The following is a 16956-nucleotide window of genomic DNA, read 5'->3' as shown; positions in this document are numbered from 1 at the left end:
ACTGGAAAAAAAATTATATCATCAGAAGTCTTCATAAAACTTTCAGGTCCCTTTATATTTCAGTAAGTGTACAGTCCCATTGCTGTACTTAAACTTTTATTGTGTTCCTTTAATATAGCTTCCTTATTATTATATCTTTAGTTGTGCATTATGTTGCATTCCTGCTTCAACTTCATTTCTTAGTCAATATCATTTCTTCAGTATAATGAAATCAAGTTTATTTCTAAAAGTTATTAGCTGTCTCAAAAGCCCAGGCACTAAGTCTGAGAAAACAGTGAAAGTTTCACATTAACCTGCTCTAGAATATTAGAAAATGTTTTCTTGGCAACTCATTGACCTTTCAAAGCCATTTTAATATGCAGAATTAAACAGTTGTTATGGAGAGGTGACATAATATAGTGGTTAAGAGGATGGATTCCGGAGCCCCAAAGTGCCTGATTTCTAATCTAATCTCAACCCCACCAGTTACTAGCTCAGTGACATTGAGCCATACTTCTTCACCTGTAATATGGAGATGATAATTGTACATAGCTCATAGGCTTATTGTGAGGATCAATATATATATATACATATAAAGTGCTTGGCGAATGTGACACAGAAGTGTTATGTTAACTATTAGCTATTATTGTTATGACTTGTACTGATAAGAACATAAGCAATTATTGTCAAGGATATAAATAGTTCTAGTCATTTTATATTAGTGTTCAGAATATTTTTATTACTATTTCATCAGGAAATGGTAATATTACCTACATGTGGTTTTCAAAGGGTTTAGATACGCTAGAGTCAAATATATTCCCAGAAAAAGAACATCTCCAATTTTATAATAAAGCCAAGAGGATTCATATAGAGAAATTCATTTTAGATTAATCTTTTTACTTCAATAAATATTTAGGTGTCTGATCTGTATAAGGGTATTCTAAGGATCCTAGGACTAATAGGATGAATCACATATGGATCTTGCTTACAATTATTGGCTAATAGAAGACATATAAATATACATAAATAGTTCTAGGTGGAAAGCAAGAGGTGCAATGTTCATAAAAGCATGTGGGAAAGAGTATTCCCCACTAAAAGAATGAGAACAACTTGAAAGAGCGTGTATTTGAATAATGCTTTGAAAGAGGAGCAGGACTTACATCTATAGAGAAAGAAGGCTCTGTGTTGCATGTAAAGAAAAGACTTCATTTTGCTTGGAGCATGGGGTGCGTGAAAGGGAAGTAGGGTTATATGGTGGTCAGACTATGGAGCATCTAGGAGGCTAGGCTGATTAAGTCTTATCAGTCATCACTGGGATGTTGTTAAGGTTATTTTTTTAAATTAAGGTGAAATTCACATGACAAAATTAACCATAACAAAATTTACATAACAAAATTTAAAGTGAACAATTCAGTGGCACTTAGTACATTTACCATGTTGTGCAACCATTAAATTTATCTAGTTTCAAAAATTTTCGTCACCCCCAAATTAAACCCCATATCCATTAAGTAGTTTTTCCCCATTCCCTCATCCCCCACCCAGGTCCTGGCAACTACCAATCTGCTTTCTGTTTCTATTTTGAGTATTTCACATAAGTGAATTCATTCAGGATGTGACCTCTCATATCTGACTTCTTTCACTTAGCATGATGTATTTGAGGTTGACTCACATTGAACATGTATCAGTACTTCATTCCTTTTTATGGTTGAATAATATACATTCGATTATATAAATCACAGTTTGTTTAACCATTTGTCCATTGATGGACATTTGGTTGTTTCCTTCTTTTGGGCTATTGTGAGCGGTGCTGCTATTAACATTTATGTATAAGTATTTGTTTTGGTACCTGCTTTCAGTTCTTTTCGGTGTATGTCTCTATGTGGAATTGCTGGGTCATATGGTAATTCTGTTTAATTTTTTGAGGAACAGCCAAACCTTTCTACAGCAGCTGCCCCATTTAACATTCCTACCAATAATGTACAAGGGCTCCAATTTCTCTACATCCTCACACTTGGTTTCTACTTTTTTGATTATTGCCATCCTACTGCAATCAGATAAAATTCAAGTAAAGGAAGTTTTACTTCTTTTCTACTCTGGTTTCTTTTACTTCTTTTTCTTGCCTGATTTTCCTGGCTAGAACCCCTTGTACAATGTTGACTAGAAATAGACATCCTTTCCTTGTTCTAAGCTTAGGGGGAAGGCTTTCAGTCTTTCAAAATTAAGTATGAAATTAGCTGTAGGATTTTTGTAGATGCCCTTTATCAGGTTGAGGAAATTCCCTTCCATTTCCAGTTTGCTGATAATTTTTATCAAATAAGGAAATCGGATTTCATCAAGTGCTATTTATGGGTCTATTGAGATAGCATAGGGTTTGTCTGCTTTAGTTTGTTGATATGTGAATTATATTAATTAATTTTTAAATGTTAAACCTTGCATTCCTTGGATAAACCACACTTGGTCATGATGTAGTATCATTTTTATATATTTTTGAATGCAACTTACTAAAATTTTGTTTAGAATTTTTGCCATCTATGCTAATGAGGGATATTTGTTTGGAGTCTCTTCTCTTGTAATATCTTTGTTTTGATTGTTAGGGTAATGCTGGCCTCGTGGAATGAGTTGGGAAGTATTTCTTCCTCTAATTTTCTGGAAAATTTGTATAGATTTGGTATCATTTCCTCCTTAAATGTCTGGTAGAATTTACCAGTGACACTATGTGGTACTGTAATTTTCTTTGGGAGAAAGTTTTTAAGTACAAACTCATTTTCTTTAATAAATATAGGGCTATTTGATTTACCTGTTTTTTTCTTGAGTGAAATTTGGTAGTTTGTGTCTTTCAAGGAATTTGTATGTTTCATCTATGTTGTTGAATTTATTGGTATATAATTGTTCATATATTCCCTTATTATACTTTTAATATCTGTAGGATTTGAAGTAATGTCACATCTTTCATTCCTGATATTGGTAATTTGTGTCTTCTTTCTTTTTGCGCTAATCAGTTTGGTTTGTCAATTTTATTGATTTTTTTTCTTTTTTTTTGAAAAATCAACTTTTGGTTTCATTGATTTTTCTCTTTTCTCTTTCATTTATTTGTGCTCTCATCTTTATTTCTTCCTTTCTTTGGATTATTTTGGTTCAATTTGCTTTTATTTTTTATGTTTTGTAAGATGGAAGCTGGTGTCCTTGATTTGAGACCTTTCTTCTTTTTTAAAATGGATATACCTCCTAAGCACCATTCATTTTAGTGTCATTCATAAATTTTGATATGTTGTGTTTTCATTTTCATTTGTGCAAAATATTTTCTAATCTTCCTTTTGATTTCTTCTTTAACTCATGGAATAATTAGAGTTGTATATTTTGATTCCATATATTTGGAGATTTTCCAGATGTCTTTTTGTGATTGATTTGTAATTTAATTTCACTGTAGTTAGGAAGCATAGTTTGTGTGACTGGGATCCTTATAAATGTATTGAAACTTGTTTCATGGCCCAGTAGATCGTCTATCTTGGTAAATAGTGTGCACTTGAAAACAATCTATATTCTTCTGTCTTGGAGTGATCTGTAAATGTCAGTTAAGTTTAGATGGTTAATAGTGTTGTTTAGGTCTTCTATATCTGCTATGGTCTGCATGTTTGTGTACCCACACCCCCAAATTCATATGTTGAAATCCTAACCTCCAAAGGTGATGATGGTATTAGTAAGTGGGGCCTTTGGGAGGTGAAATGTTATGAGGGTAAGGCCCTCATGAATGGGATTAGTACTCTTATAAAAGAGATACCACAGAGGTCCCTAGTCCCTCCACCATGTGAGGACACAGAGAGGAGATGCTGGGTATGAACCAGCAAGAGGGCCCTCACTCAACCCTGCTGGCACCCTGATTTCACATTTCCAGTCACCAGCAGAACTGTGAGAATTAAATTTCAATTGTTTATAAGCTACCCAGTCTGTGGTATTTTGTTATAGCAGCCTGAATTAAGATAATATCCTTACTGATTTTCCCTTTAATTGTTCTATTATTATGAGAGGCTTTTTGAAACCTCTGACTATAACTGTGAATGTGTCTATTTTTCCTTGAAGTTGTTTCAGTTTTTGCTCCTGTATTTTGAAGCTCTGTTATAAGGTATATAAGTGTATTTTATGTCCTCGAGCTGAATTGGTCTCTTCATAATTATGAAATGAACTTCTCTTTCCCTGATAATATTATTTGCTCTGAAATCTACTTTGTATGATATTAATATGGCTACTCCAGCTTTCTTTTGACTAGTGTTAACATGGTATATCGTTCTTCATCCTTTTAACCTATTTGAGTCTTCATATTTGAAGTGTAGGGTTTTTTTGTAGGCAACATATAGTTGGGTATTTTATTTATCCATCATGACAAGTTGTAATTGGGGTGTTTTGACTATTACATTTAATGTTATTATTGATATAAGTTTATGTCTGTCATCTTGCTATTTGTTTTCTGTTTGTCTTATCTGTTCATTATGTCTTTCCCCCCTTTTTCTGCCTTATTTTGGACTGAGTTTTATCATTCCATTTTTTCTCCTTTGTTGGCTTATTACTTATAACTCCTTTTCCCCCTTATGTTAATGGTTGTTTCAGGGTTTAAGAATACATCTTTAATTTAGTCTTCTATCTGAAACAGTCTGTCTTCAATTGAATTATACCACATCACTTATAGTATGTTTACAATTAATTATAGAATACACCTTGTAATAGTATATGTCTGTATCTTTCATCCCAGTCTTTATGCTTTTGTTGTCATACATTTTACTTATACACAAAGTCCACAATAAATTATTACTATTTTTGTTCAAACAGTTGCCATCTTTTAAAGAGATTGAAATTATAAAAAATCAACAGCATATATTTATCTCTGTTGCTACTATTTCCAGTGTTCTTTATTCCTAGTGTACATCTATATTTGTAGAAATATGGAATAATTTTCTTTCTATCTGATGGACTTCCCTTAATATTTCTTGTAGTGCGAGTCTGCTGATTATGAATTCTTTCAGCTTTTGTAATCTGAAAAAAATCTTTGTGTTGCCTTCAGCTTTGAAAGATATTTTTGCTGGGTATAGAATTCTGGGTTTACAGTTTTTTTGTTCAGTACTTCAAAGATATTGCTCCTCTGTCTTTTTCTTGCACGATTTCTGACAAGAAATTTGCTGTCATCTATACCTTTGTTCCTCCATGTACAGAATATCATTTTTCCTGTGGCTGCTATTACTGTTTGCTTTATCACTGTTTTTTAGTAATTTCTTTATGAAATGTCTTGGTAGAGTTTTCTTCTTGCTTTTAGTGGTTGGGTTCATTGAGGTTGTCAGATCTGTGGGTTTCTAATTTTCATCAAATTTTGAAAAAGACCAGTCATATTTCTTCAAATGTCTTTTCTGATCTCCTTCCCCAATCCTACCTTTACCCTCACTTTCAGAGACTCCAATTACAAGTACATTAGGCTGCTTGGAGGTGTCCTATAGCTCATTGATTCTCTTTTCTTCTTAATTTCTTTTTCTCTATATAGTTCATTTTGAAAGTTTCTATTGTGTGTTTTCAAGTTCACTAATCTTTTCTTCTGCTATGTTACTCTTCTGTTAATCCCATCCAGTGTATTTTTTACCTTAGAGATGGTTTCCATCTGTAGAAGATGGATTTAGAAAATTTTTATACCTTCCTTGTCTCTACTTAATTTTTTAGTATATTACCATTAGACTAACTGTTTTAATGTCCTTGTCTGCTAATTCTACATCTATGTTAGTTGTAGGTTAGATTCAGTAATTGATTTTTCTCCTCATTAAGGGTCATATTTTGTGCTTCTTTACATGTAATATTTGATTGAGTGGCAGATATTGTGAATTTTATCTTGGGTGCTGAGTATTTTTGCATTCCTATAAATATGCTTGATTTTTAATTTGAGATGCAGTTAAATTACTTTAAAATAGTTTGATTTTCTTGGCACTTACTTGTATTTTTTTGGCAGCTTCCAAGTAGCATTTAGTCTAGGGCTAATTACTCTCCAGTACTAAGGCAAGATCCTTCTACATAATTTACCTCATTGAATTGGGAAGTTTTCTAGTTGGCCTGGTGTGAACAGCCACTATTCCTGGCCCTTTGTGAGTGCCTAATACTGTTCCTTCTAATACTTTCAGATGGTTTGTTCTTTCCTTGACCTTGGGTAGTTTCCTCATATGCATGCATTGATCAGCACTATTGAATTCTTGAGGAGGACCCTCTGCAGATCTCTGGGGTTCTCTGTGTTGTTATCTTGTCTCCTCCGTCTTGTGAACTCTAGCCATCTTGTCCCCCCAGACTCCATCTCCTCATCTCCTCAACTCAGGGAATCTGCCGGGCTGTCCTGCAATTTCCCCTTCCTGTGTGATAGTCTATAAGTTCTCTGAAGTTAATTAACTGGGGTAAACCTTGTTCATTTCCCATCTCTGAGGGGTCACTTTCCTTCATTGCCTGATATCCAGGATCTTGAAAACTGTTGTTTTATATATTTTGTCTGGCTCTTTTTTGCTATTGTCATTGTTCTAGGTGGAAAGGTAAATATGGTCCTTGTTACTCCATCTTGGGTGGATTCAGAAGTTCCTCCCCACCCCCAAGGCTCTACTCTTAAAAGTCACCACACACACATCCACACAGAATAGTCACCTCACATTTTGAGGAGAGGAAGAGAAATTTCCAAGAGTCTACAACCAATAACCTCTGGTACAACCACTTTGTAAAATGAAGTGTGACTTGTTTAGTCTGCCTATTTAATACTTCTTAAATCTCCAGAATATTATAAAGGTTTGCTGTGAGTAGTGATTTATAGATTGTTTGGGCCAGACTTCAGAGCTCTGGGGCCTCCCTTAAACATGTCAGTGACATTTTCAAAACACAAGGGGCCATTGATAGATTGCAAATCAGTTTTCACTCTTACTTGGTAGTCATTCTGCAAACTTGGTTCTGCTTCTACTTGTGTCATCTGGGTAAAGTTGCAGTTAAGGAAAATTTACTCTCTAAAGACTTTAATAGTATGTAGGGCCCCCTAACATAGGCAATTTACTGTGGTTCAAGGGTTTATTTCTGGAACACTAAAAACCTTTCTAGTTGAACTCCAAGAAGTGCTGTGTGATTCTTGTTTATCTTATTGAGAATTTATTTGAAATTAGAAGGGGAAACTTTTACAATCTTATTTGCATGAAAAAGAAAAGACCGGTATTTTAATTATAGTGAAAGAGAGTTAAGGAAAACTGAAAATAATCATAGACTGATGAATATATTTTAAAATACTTACTATGGGTAGATCACTTGTTCAGGCAATGGGTGACAAAGAATGGGTAGGCTACGTTTTATTTTTATGCAGTTCCATGAATGTCAAAGATTTAGTCTTCAAAAAAAGTCTTATTTAATACTAATTTATTTTCCCCTTTTTTGAATCAGTCACATGTAACTGTCCATCAAAGCTTTGGTTAGTATGAAGTAACTGGTGTTACTTCAGTGTCATATAATTTCAGACAAAAGCAGAGAATCTTGCTGTTATAGGTGGCCTAATTATAGATGAATATGTCATTTCTGTTAGGCTTTTTGAGATACTGAAAGTAGCTTTTTCTTCCTTGGTTGGCTGGGGCCTGAGATACCCAGTAAGTAGCTTATTGTTTAGTTTTGGAGATAGATATTATAAATAACAGAGAAAACAAAACAAGGTCACCTGTTAAGTGCCCAGTTGAGTGGTATAGATCCTAAGTATTATAGCATTTTATTGCACAGAGAGATCCCTGAGTTTAGCTATTGTTGTCTAGACAGGTAGCTAAAACTGAGAAGACGCATTCTGAGCTGGGAAGCAGTCGGTGTAAATGTTCAGTGGCAGGAATGTTTGCTGTATGTTGTGGATACTGTACAGTGAGGACACAGTCTGTCTGACAGAGGTGTACACAGAGAGTAGTTTTGAGATTAGGTGGAAAAAATAGGTGAGGGTCAGATCCAAGATCTTGAGTTTTTTGAGTTTGTACTTTATACAGAGATGGCAGGGAAAATGAGAATGGTCATTGAAGAGATTCTGTAATGGAGAAAGCCAAGGATCTGGTGCCTAAATGTGAGGATCGAGGGGGAAGAAGAGCCAAAAGTTTTAAGCTAGGACGAGTGTTGTTATTCTTACAAAGAGAAAAGGCAGAAAGGAGTGCTTGAATGAAGTGATGCCGAATCCCTCATGTTTTTTCTAAAAAGTCCCCGTTTTTCTGCATGGTTCCTAACTGGACAGTGCTTTCCCTACTGTAGTTCTCCTTTAATTGTTGAGTCGGGCAGGATGACATGGAGTGAGGAAGGGCATTTAGAGCTCATGAGATCACCTGGCCTAATCTCTTCAGTCTACAGATAAGGATATTGAGGGCTTCAGATATGGTGACTTCCCTTAAGGTCAGACAGCTAGGCTGGCATCTTGGCACCATTTTCTGAAATTCTTGTAGCAAAGGTTACGTGTATCAGTCCTACTTGTTAGCAAAGTGACCCTTGTGTTTCCCCACCATAATTGTTATTGACTTGATTCCTCAAATCGTTTTTCACCTTCTCAAATCAATTAGTAATTAAAATAATTCCTTTCCAGTGGTCTGATTTTTTCTCTTTATTCGTACATGCAGTCACAAACCTTGTAGTAGTACCCTATGGGGATGAATGCCAAACTCTGCCTAGGCCTAATGGGTCTGCTCTCTTGCAAGTGCCTGAGCTGTTGAGGGGTAAGGGAATGATTAACATTAATTTAAGCCTCGAGTGATGATTCTCAGTGGGAGTCCTTTCCACAATTTTTAAATGATGAATGAGGATTTGTGGTAGAGATCACTAAAGAAATTGCTTCCCTTTTGTGCCCCCCTTAATCCCATTCCCTGTGACTTCTCATGCATGGAACCCTGAATTCGACTGTGAGTTGTATCCTTCCCCAGAAGAATGAGCTTAGCCAATGACCTGAATAAATGAACTCCTTTGTTTTAAGATGTCTCACCTAGTCCTACACCTTAGCTGGAACCTGGGGAGAGTGCCTTCTCTTTCCCTTACAAAACCTCTTTCCTCATCTTACCCCCTGGCTCTCCCTTCTCCCCGGTTCCCTGGGCCCCCGTCCTGCCCATCTTCCCTCGAGGTCAAACTCCCCCAGGCCCTCCCAACTTTATTTACAGCCTTCAGTGAGGCACTGCTGCCAGCAGATCCTCTAGGGTCCCAGCCCCCTAGAGTGCCGGGGGCGGAGCTGAGTGAGCAAAAGCCCCACCCCTAGTTTGGGCGGGGCCGGCGGCCGAGACGGCGCTGTTGATTGGTGGGGGCTGGGCCTGCCGCTTGTGGGCGGGGCCCGGAGTCCCGGGCTGGGAGCACGGCGGGCGCCGCTGGGGGCAAGAGGCGGGGCGCGGAGCCGGGTGGAGTGTGGCGCAGCTGGGGCGGCACTTCCCGCTAGCCACGCGCCGGGCGCGGGTTCCCGAAGGTAAGCGTGGGGAGAGGTCCTGGCGGCGCGCGGGCTGGTTGGAGGAACCCTGCAGGAACGCCCGATGCAGGTGTGGTTTGGCTGGACCAGCCCCAGTGCCACTTCCGCGCCGAGTAGGAGCACGGGTCCCGGGCGGGCAGGCGGCTCCTGGCGTGAATCCCCGGTGGGAGGGAGACCCCGGGTCGGACTCTAGCTTTGCGCACTTGTTCATGGCATTAGCTGCCGAACAGAAAACATTTGCGTTGCTTCACACACCCTCTCCCCAAATGTGGAGAGACCTCAGGTACTGTAGAGATTTTATATTCTTTAAAATAAATTTCTAGTTTGTGGTTTAGGACTGTAGGAGAAAACTCGGTAGTGAACTTGCGGCGCGGCTTTATTTTGACTTAGTGTTATTCATTGTGCAGGAAGGAGACTAGTAATGGTGCTATTTAAACAGGGACGCCAAGGTTTACATAGGCAGTGAGTGCGTGGTGGAGATTGAGCGCACAGGCTTGGAAGCTGGACTGCCAGAGTTTGAATCTGCTTCTCCATTGTGAAAACTTGGGCAGTTTGCTTACTCTCTCTGGCTTTGTTTCAGCATTTTAAAAAAAGACCTAATCGGCTTTATTAAAAGATTCATGAATTGGGCAGCATCCCATCTAGCAATTAGAAGGGCACTGCCAGGGGCTGTACAAAATGTTTCTGCATTTTTTAAATGGGGGTAATAGTAGTCCCCCCCCACACTCCCCGTATAGCACTGTTACGAAGATTAAATGAGTTAATACTTAGTGCCTGGCACATAGAACAGTAATTTTGGCTATTTTCTTTATTATTGGGCATTCATCTTCAGAGTTGTCATCACCAGTTGCCTCAGAAATGTTGCTAGAAATGTTTGGGGAGTCATTTGAAACAGTTTTCAAAGACTGAGTCCCACCAAAAAAACCCTCATGACTTTTGTCTCTTACTGAAGGTGTGATCCTCCACGTGGTTCCAAACCAAATCCAGTGATACAGAAATCTCCGAGTCTTGCGGGTTTCCTCTAAAAGAGGGATGAAAAAAAAAAAAAAAAAAAGCAGCACTTTTAGAGTGAGTGGAGCCTCATTTTAAACACCAAGCTGCGGTAGGTTGGTTTAAAAGAAGTTCGTATTACTTTATACAGAACTTAAAACAAGTTGTACTATTTTGGAGGGTGCTTATTTGCACTGTTACTGCAAAATTAGGTAAACCAAAGTACCCAAGTCCATAAATAAGCATCGTAGAAACCATAACTTGCCACATAGAATCTCAGCACTGAAAGGAATATGAAGAATCAGACCAGCTGCCCTTTACAGATAAGGATGAGGCCCAAAGACCTAGGACCAATAAATGGCAGAGCTTAGACTAGACTTCAGCTCTGCTGACAACAAATTATAGAATCAAAGGATGATGTTACTTTTGGTTTTGATAGTAGTACTATTTTTATTTTTGACAGCTTTATGGTGCTGTGAACGTTGTTGTTTTTTCTCTCAGCAACATCCTGCTTGGTAGTTTAATTGCATGATTCATAATCATTCTTAGCATCTTTGATTTAAATCACAAAGTCTCAAAGTTGCTACCCCAGTGATTGCTTTGAGAACAAGATGATTGTCTTTTTAAGCTTTGTATAAACATGTTCTAATAATGCTGGGGTTTTGTTGTTTTAGGATGCAGTCCTTTTGTCCCATGCAGGGAGTGTAAACAGCCAGGATAAGCAAATTAACCTAGTAGGCAGTTTGTTATCACTGTTAGTGGTGAAGTTTTCTCGATTGGGTAGGCTAGAGTCAGGAGCTAGAGTCAGGAAGTGGAACACTGAACACTAGCCCGAGGAAACAGGACTGGGTCACGAAACAGGACTGGGTCACGGAAGAGATGTGTTGCAATTGCTGCCAACTTCCAAAGCATCATGGAATGAAATTATTTGGAGATACTAACAAATTGTTTTGTTAGTTGCTGACTCTCCCTGGCTCCTGTGTTGTTCACACCCTCACCACTAGGTATTTGTTCAGATGTTAACTATCTCAGTCAGACTCTGCTATTTAAAATTGCATGCCACCCCACTCTTCCTATAATACATGTTACTGTATCAGTTTAGTTGTTTTATTATCTATTGTCTGCCACTAGAGGATAAGTTCCATGAGGGCAGGGGTGCTTGCCAGTTGTGTTCACAGCTGTATCCAGAGTGCCTGGAAACAATGCCTGCCACCAGAAGGTGTCAAATGCATGGATCTGATGCAGACATTTCCAGTTAGGGCTAGTAATTCCTTAAGCCAATTCACTGTCATTTTGGTCTGCTCTCTTCTCCCCCCATTTCTAGTTACTTTTCCTGGTTACCCAGGAGGCGGTGTTAATTCCTCCTTCTGCCTTGCCCTCCCCATGAAATAGCTGCTGACTTATTTCTCCTTTTGGTTTTTTGTGCAAACCTGCCATTCCTATTGATGACAAGCCCCTGTTTCTTCAAGCCCTCCTCCATCTCATTCTATTCTCTACACCTACAGCCCTTCAAGTTCTCTTTTCAAATGCCTTTACATCCTCGTCTGCAGAATGAAATCCAGAGTGAGAAGCCTGGCATTCAGAGTCCTCTACAACATGATCTCAAATCCACTTTTCTCTTTCTGTTTTTATTAATGAGTGGATTTTGTTCTCCCACAAGGTGGGCAGGAATTCAGACAGACCGGACTAATGGCTGTAACCTGTTTGTATCGAGGGCTGTGCTGCCCTTTCTGTTTTGTGTGCCCAGCCTTTAAAAACTTCCCTCACATGTCACCCGTCGCCATCCCAAATACCTAGATAAGTTCAGCTGGAAGTGGTTTTTCTCTCCCCTGAATTCTAGTCACTTGTCATAGCTTTCTTAAAGAATTTATCACAGTCTACTTTGAACTGTAATTCTTTGGGCATTTGTCTTTTTGCTACATATAAGCTCCTGGAGGACAAGAAACCTGCACACAAGTTCCGGTTACTATTTTAAGGAAAAGTTAGGCACACTTCCACTTACCTAGTTTTTAAATACAAATGAACTTAAAGTTCTACTGAATAGGACAGACCGTTAAATATTATACTTCTATAGTCATTTCTACAATATGGACAGTTAAGGAAGAAGGCAGGGGGAAATTCAGTACTAAATAAAAAGATACAAATGAAGATACTGGGATCTGGAGTCACAGAAGGGAGTAGGGATGGGGAGAATAACAGACCAACCCCCATCTAGATGGACAGACAGAAGTTAAAAAATATGCAGAATAAACTCGTTCAGGAAACCATGAAGAGGAGACAGATTTCATGGAGCAACCTCTGCAGCTTTGGGTTTTTCTTGTGGGGTATTATTCCTAAGCAGTATTTTGTTTTCGCATCTCTCGGTGCAAATAATCCTGTCTCCCTGCTTTGTTTTCTGAGCTGGATAGGACTGAACGTTCTCTTCTTTCTGGGCTGCAGAAAGTAGTTTACCTTTGTTCCCCTCATTGTTTAAAACAGTAAAATGTTCATACTTCTTTCTTCATTTACTTTCCTGGATCTATGGAGAAGACATATGCCAGAAGCTTTTAGTCCTTCAGAGAAAGGAGGTAGATATGAAATACTTGAATTTGTCCTTTGGTGAAGCTTCCAGTTTTATTAAGTTTGATATCAGCATTTGATTTGATATGTTTTGCTTCAGTTTTCATAACAAACATATCCTTGCACATATTCCACTTGAGTGAATGTTTTTGTTTTACTTATGATTTTTTCCCTAATATTAATACGTTAAAACTTGTTTCCAGAACTTTTGTAGGCATTTCTGCAATTTAACTTATTTTTTCCTATTGCTTCCCAAACCTCAGGTGGGGTTTTCCCATCTGAAGGCACGCATTGGCCTGACTTACTTTCTTTGTACTTGATTTTGAGTATTTACGGGTATAGTTCTGAATTTATTTTACCATTCCTGGGATGAAGCTGCAATTTCTATTGATAGGAAAATATATATATAAAACTCCTGATTTTTGAAATGGTAGAACTTGAAGATAAAATTCTGTATATTATCTTTACTAGTAATACTTAAAATGTAAGGTCAGGATTTGAAGCTAGTATACTACAATTTATATTTAAATTGTACTATACTTTTTTTTCACTTTTATTTATTTTTAAGTGTGTTTTTCCAGGACCCATCAGCTCCAAGTCAAGTAGTTGTTTCAGTCTAGTTGTGGAGGGCGCAGCTCACAGTAGCCCATGTGGGGATCAAACCAGCAACATTTGTTAAGAGCACTGTGCTCTAAGCAACTGAGCTAACTGGCCGCCCCTGTACTATAATTTAAGTATGTAATTGGTTATACTGTTTTTCCTTTGGGAAATTTCTTCTCATGTGCTAACCAGTAAAGTTTTAATGTCAGGAGGAATCTTTTGAAAGCTAATGTGTGCTTTGGAGTAGTTTCCTTTATCACACTGTATAAGCATCTCTGTTTACCCTGAGCTCCCCTTGTTTTAAAAAAGCCTTTAGTTAAGAGTGTTATCACATAAGATTGTTCATGCAGATAATAAAAGTTGGGGCACAAACTAATTACATATCCCTAGCACATGGTAAGCACTGTGCAAGTATCTTAAGTTACACTTTTAGGGAGGATTTCATTAAAATATTGTAATATATTAATATGTGTAATAAGAGGGAGAAATTGATGATTCAGGAGATTGATGGAGGAATGATGGACCAGAGTTTGCTTTGAAGATCTCCGTTGCACACTTCAGCAAATTGGAATTTCCAAGGGTCTCTCTCTACCTATTTGCTGAATGAATTGAACAAGCAGTTGTGTATTGAGACCTACTAAGTGCATGGCCATGACTAGGTCCCACTCCACTCAGGGAGGTTCTCAGTAAACCAGCAACATGCAATCCTAGATGACAATCAGTGCTGAAATGGAAAAGAAAAACAGAATGATGACAATAGGTTAATTTGGGGACAGAGCACTTTGACTAGGGTGGTTATGAAGGCTTGTTGGAGGAAGTGACATTTGAACGAGGGCTATACTGTGAAGAGCTGAACGGAAAGTATTCGAGGCAGAGGGGACACAGGTCCAAGCAGGGCTCAGTGTGTGTGAGAACTAGGAGGGGTCTGTTCTGAGGAGTCTGGTGACTAGAGGGGCGAGAGGCCCTGGTGGGAAGCAACTGGAGAGGCAGGGCAAGGTTAGGTCATGTGGGTGCTCGTAGTCTTAGCAACAATTCAGTTTGGATTTTATTCTGAGGACGGTGAGAAACCATGGGAAAGGTTTCAGCAAAGGAGTGAAATGATCAGATTTACAGTGATTTTAAAAATCTCTCTGCTGTGGGAAGAATGGATTGGAAGAGATACCAGGTTGGAAGTTCTCCCAGGAGACTGATGTGCTGGTGATTGTTGGCTGCGGTTTGGTGTTGGTGCCTCCTTCGTCTGAATTCTCCCAGCCTCTTCAGTCAGAACCAGCTTTCCCTTAGCTCCCTAGGGCTTGCAGGATTTCACCATTGCTAGTTGTGTGTGAATTCCCCCTTTTGCTTGTCTCTTGCCTCATAGAATCACCCGTCCACCCCATCATTCTCCCAGTGGTCAGTCCTCCAGGAATCATCCTTGAGCGTGTTCTGTGTTCACATCTGCCTGGGAGATCCCCTGGGAGGGTGCCTCCCAATGGACAAGCCTGGGAAGCCAGGACCAGGGCGAGGGCAGGCTTTCTGGCCACTGGGAACCCAAGATAGTGACCTTGGGAGGCCAAGGACAGACACAGGCATTGCTGCTATGGTTTTCATCCCTGTCCTGTCAGTTCTGGAACAGGCAGAGGGACAGGTTATCAGTTGGAGTAAGCCAAGGGCCTTCCTTGTATCCTGTCAGCTTTGATTGTAGTATTGGAAAACAAAAGACTGTCAGCATTCACTCGTCTGTAATAAAATGGAGCCAATTTTAGGGAACCTACAGACTCATGTTGGTTCAGGGAACCGACACACTTTGTTGAGGTTTTGGGACACTCCTGTGGAATTAATTGTTGGGTGCAGACTATTCTTCTGTATTGTGTCCCAACATTGTATATTTTGCACGTGTTTTATTCTTAATTCCTATATCACTTCTTTATTAAGAGTCAGGATAAATAAAAGGTATCTCAAATCAGAGATGGATACATCTAGGAAAAATTAGGACTGCTTTGTGATTACAGAATCAAACGGGAGTGGGGTGGGAATTAGAGGAAGGATGTAAGGAAGAAAAACAGGAAAAGTTGTAACTGATTCATCATGTGATGCGCGTGGGGAGGAGGTTACTATGTATCTCCCATTGGCAGATCCTGTTAGGTTTTTAGTCTATTCTGCAATGAATTTAATTTATAGATGTGACAAAGATGTCCTTTGTTTCTGTTGAAACATTTTGAATGTATTTGGAGCTAGTATTCTGAGAGGCGGAAATAAACAGACTCAGATTATACACTAGTAATAGTCTTCTAATAGAGTAACCAGTTAATTTGGGTCAGACTGATAAGGCACTTTTAATGTAGTTTAAAATGAAACCTACCCACTTGGTCTGTTCTCTTCTCAGGAATAATCCCTGTCCCATCCCCACCCCCAATTCATTTTCTTATTCTCTGTGCCAGTCCCCTGTTTCCAAACCTGTTCCCAGACCAGTCCCCTTGCCATGCCCAGGGTCTGTGCTCAGATTTTCTTTTGTCTCTTCCTTGACTGGGACTCTTGTTCCCAAACACCCAGCACGTCCCTCTGCTGAAGAAAACTTGTCGCTCTTCCAGGCCTCTTTCCTTCCTTTTGGAACAGGCTTGTTCTTAATTTTCCTTTATGTCTGGGGTGGATCACCTCAGTTTGCCACAGTAGTTAAGAGTGCACACTGATACTTACGGATTTATCTACCTTGGGATTTGGGTAGGGTCCAGGCCTCAGTACCACACAGCCTTCATGATGTGTGAAGGAAATGGATTTCAGAACCTCTTTGCTTATGTTTTAGAGTTAGAAGCAGAAGAAGCTTTTGACGTTACACAATCATTTTGGCTGTCTGAAAGAAAGATGGACAAGATCCAGGGCAGTAATTGCATACAACGAACAAAAGGATGAGCACAATGATGGAGCGAAAAGTGCTTTTTAAAAAAGCCTTGACTAATATCCATCTATTTTAAGCAGTGTGTATTAACAAAATTTTAACGTAACATAAATTTGACAGTTTTCTACTATGGAGCTTTGCCTATATTTCTGCTTTTTATAGCTCCAAGTTAAAAAATTTAAATCTATGAAAGCTTTTAAAAAAAAGACTAACTCCCCTCCTTTTTAATAGACCTTGTCCTGGATAGCATCCTTTCTTGTGTCTTCTTTATGTCAGAATTTGGCCCTCGATTGTCCTTGAGGTGGGATCAACACTCAGAGCTCACTTTGTGCCAGACCCCTGCTTAGATGTTGACGTGTGATGTTTCAGGAAGAGGAAGATGGGCCCTTGCTGACTGAGTGCTGCACAAACCTGCCCCCTCCCGCTGACAGAATTGGAAAGCTGCTTTTCTGCTGCATGGCCTTCTTTCTGTAACCCGACGGCCAGTGGGTACTGGGTGCTCTGTTCT

At 39.0% G+C, this 16956-nt stretch overlaps 2 protein-coding genes across 15 annotated transcripts in view; one reads left to right on the top strand and one right to left on the bottom strand.

Moving 5' to 3' along the window:
• Nucleotides 1-6949, bottom strand: part of LOC109444073 (uncharacterized) — a 47842-nt gene extending 40893 nt beyond the window's left edge. Inside the window, exon 1 of the mRNA XM_074319131.1 lies at nt 6905-6949. Coding sequence (XP_074175232.1) covers nt 6905-6949 — 45 coding nt within the window. The remainder of the gene's footprint in view (nt 1-6904) is intronic.
• Nucleotides 1-16956, top strand: part of SGK3 (serum/glucocorticoid regulated kinase family member 3) — a 138953-nt gene that overhangs the window by 70367 nt on the left and 51630 nt on the right. For 2 of the 14 annotated variants that reach the window (XM_019726420.2, XM_074319005.1), the window contains exon 1: nt 9320-9427. The exons of 8 other annotated variants lie outside the window; for them this stretch is intronic. The gene's annotated coding sequence lies outside the window, so the exon portion shown is untranslated. Of the gene's footprint in view, nt 1-9319; nt 9498-9689; nt 9711-10479; nt 10530-16767; nt 16934-16956 lie in introns of those variants that run through there. 4 more of the 14 variants (XM_074319006.1, XM_074319010.1, XM_074319007.1 and 1 more) reach the window with 4 other exon arrangements.

The sequence above is a fragment of the Rhinolophus sinicus genome, linkage group LG14, assembly GCF_036562045.2.
Source record: "Rhinolophus sinicus isolate RSC01 linkage group LG14, ASM3656204v1, whole genome shotgun sequence".
Classification (NCBI taxonomy): domain Eukaryota; kingdom Metazoa; phylum Chordata; class Mammalia; order Chiroptera; family Rhinolophidae; genus Rhinolophus; species Rhinolophus sinicus.
The sequence above is the reverse complement of the archived record's forward strand: the minus strand, read 5'-3'. Positions and strand labels throughout refer to the sequence as shown.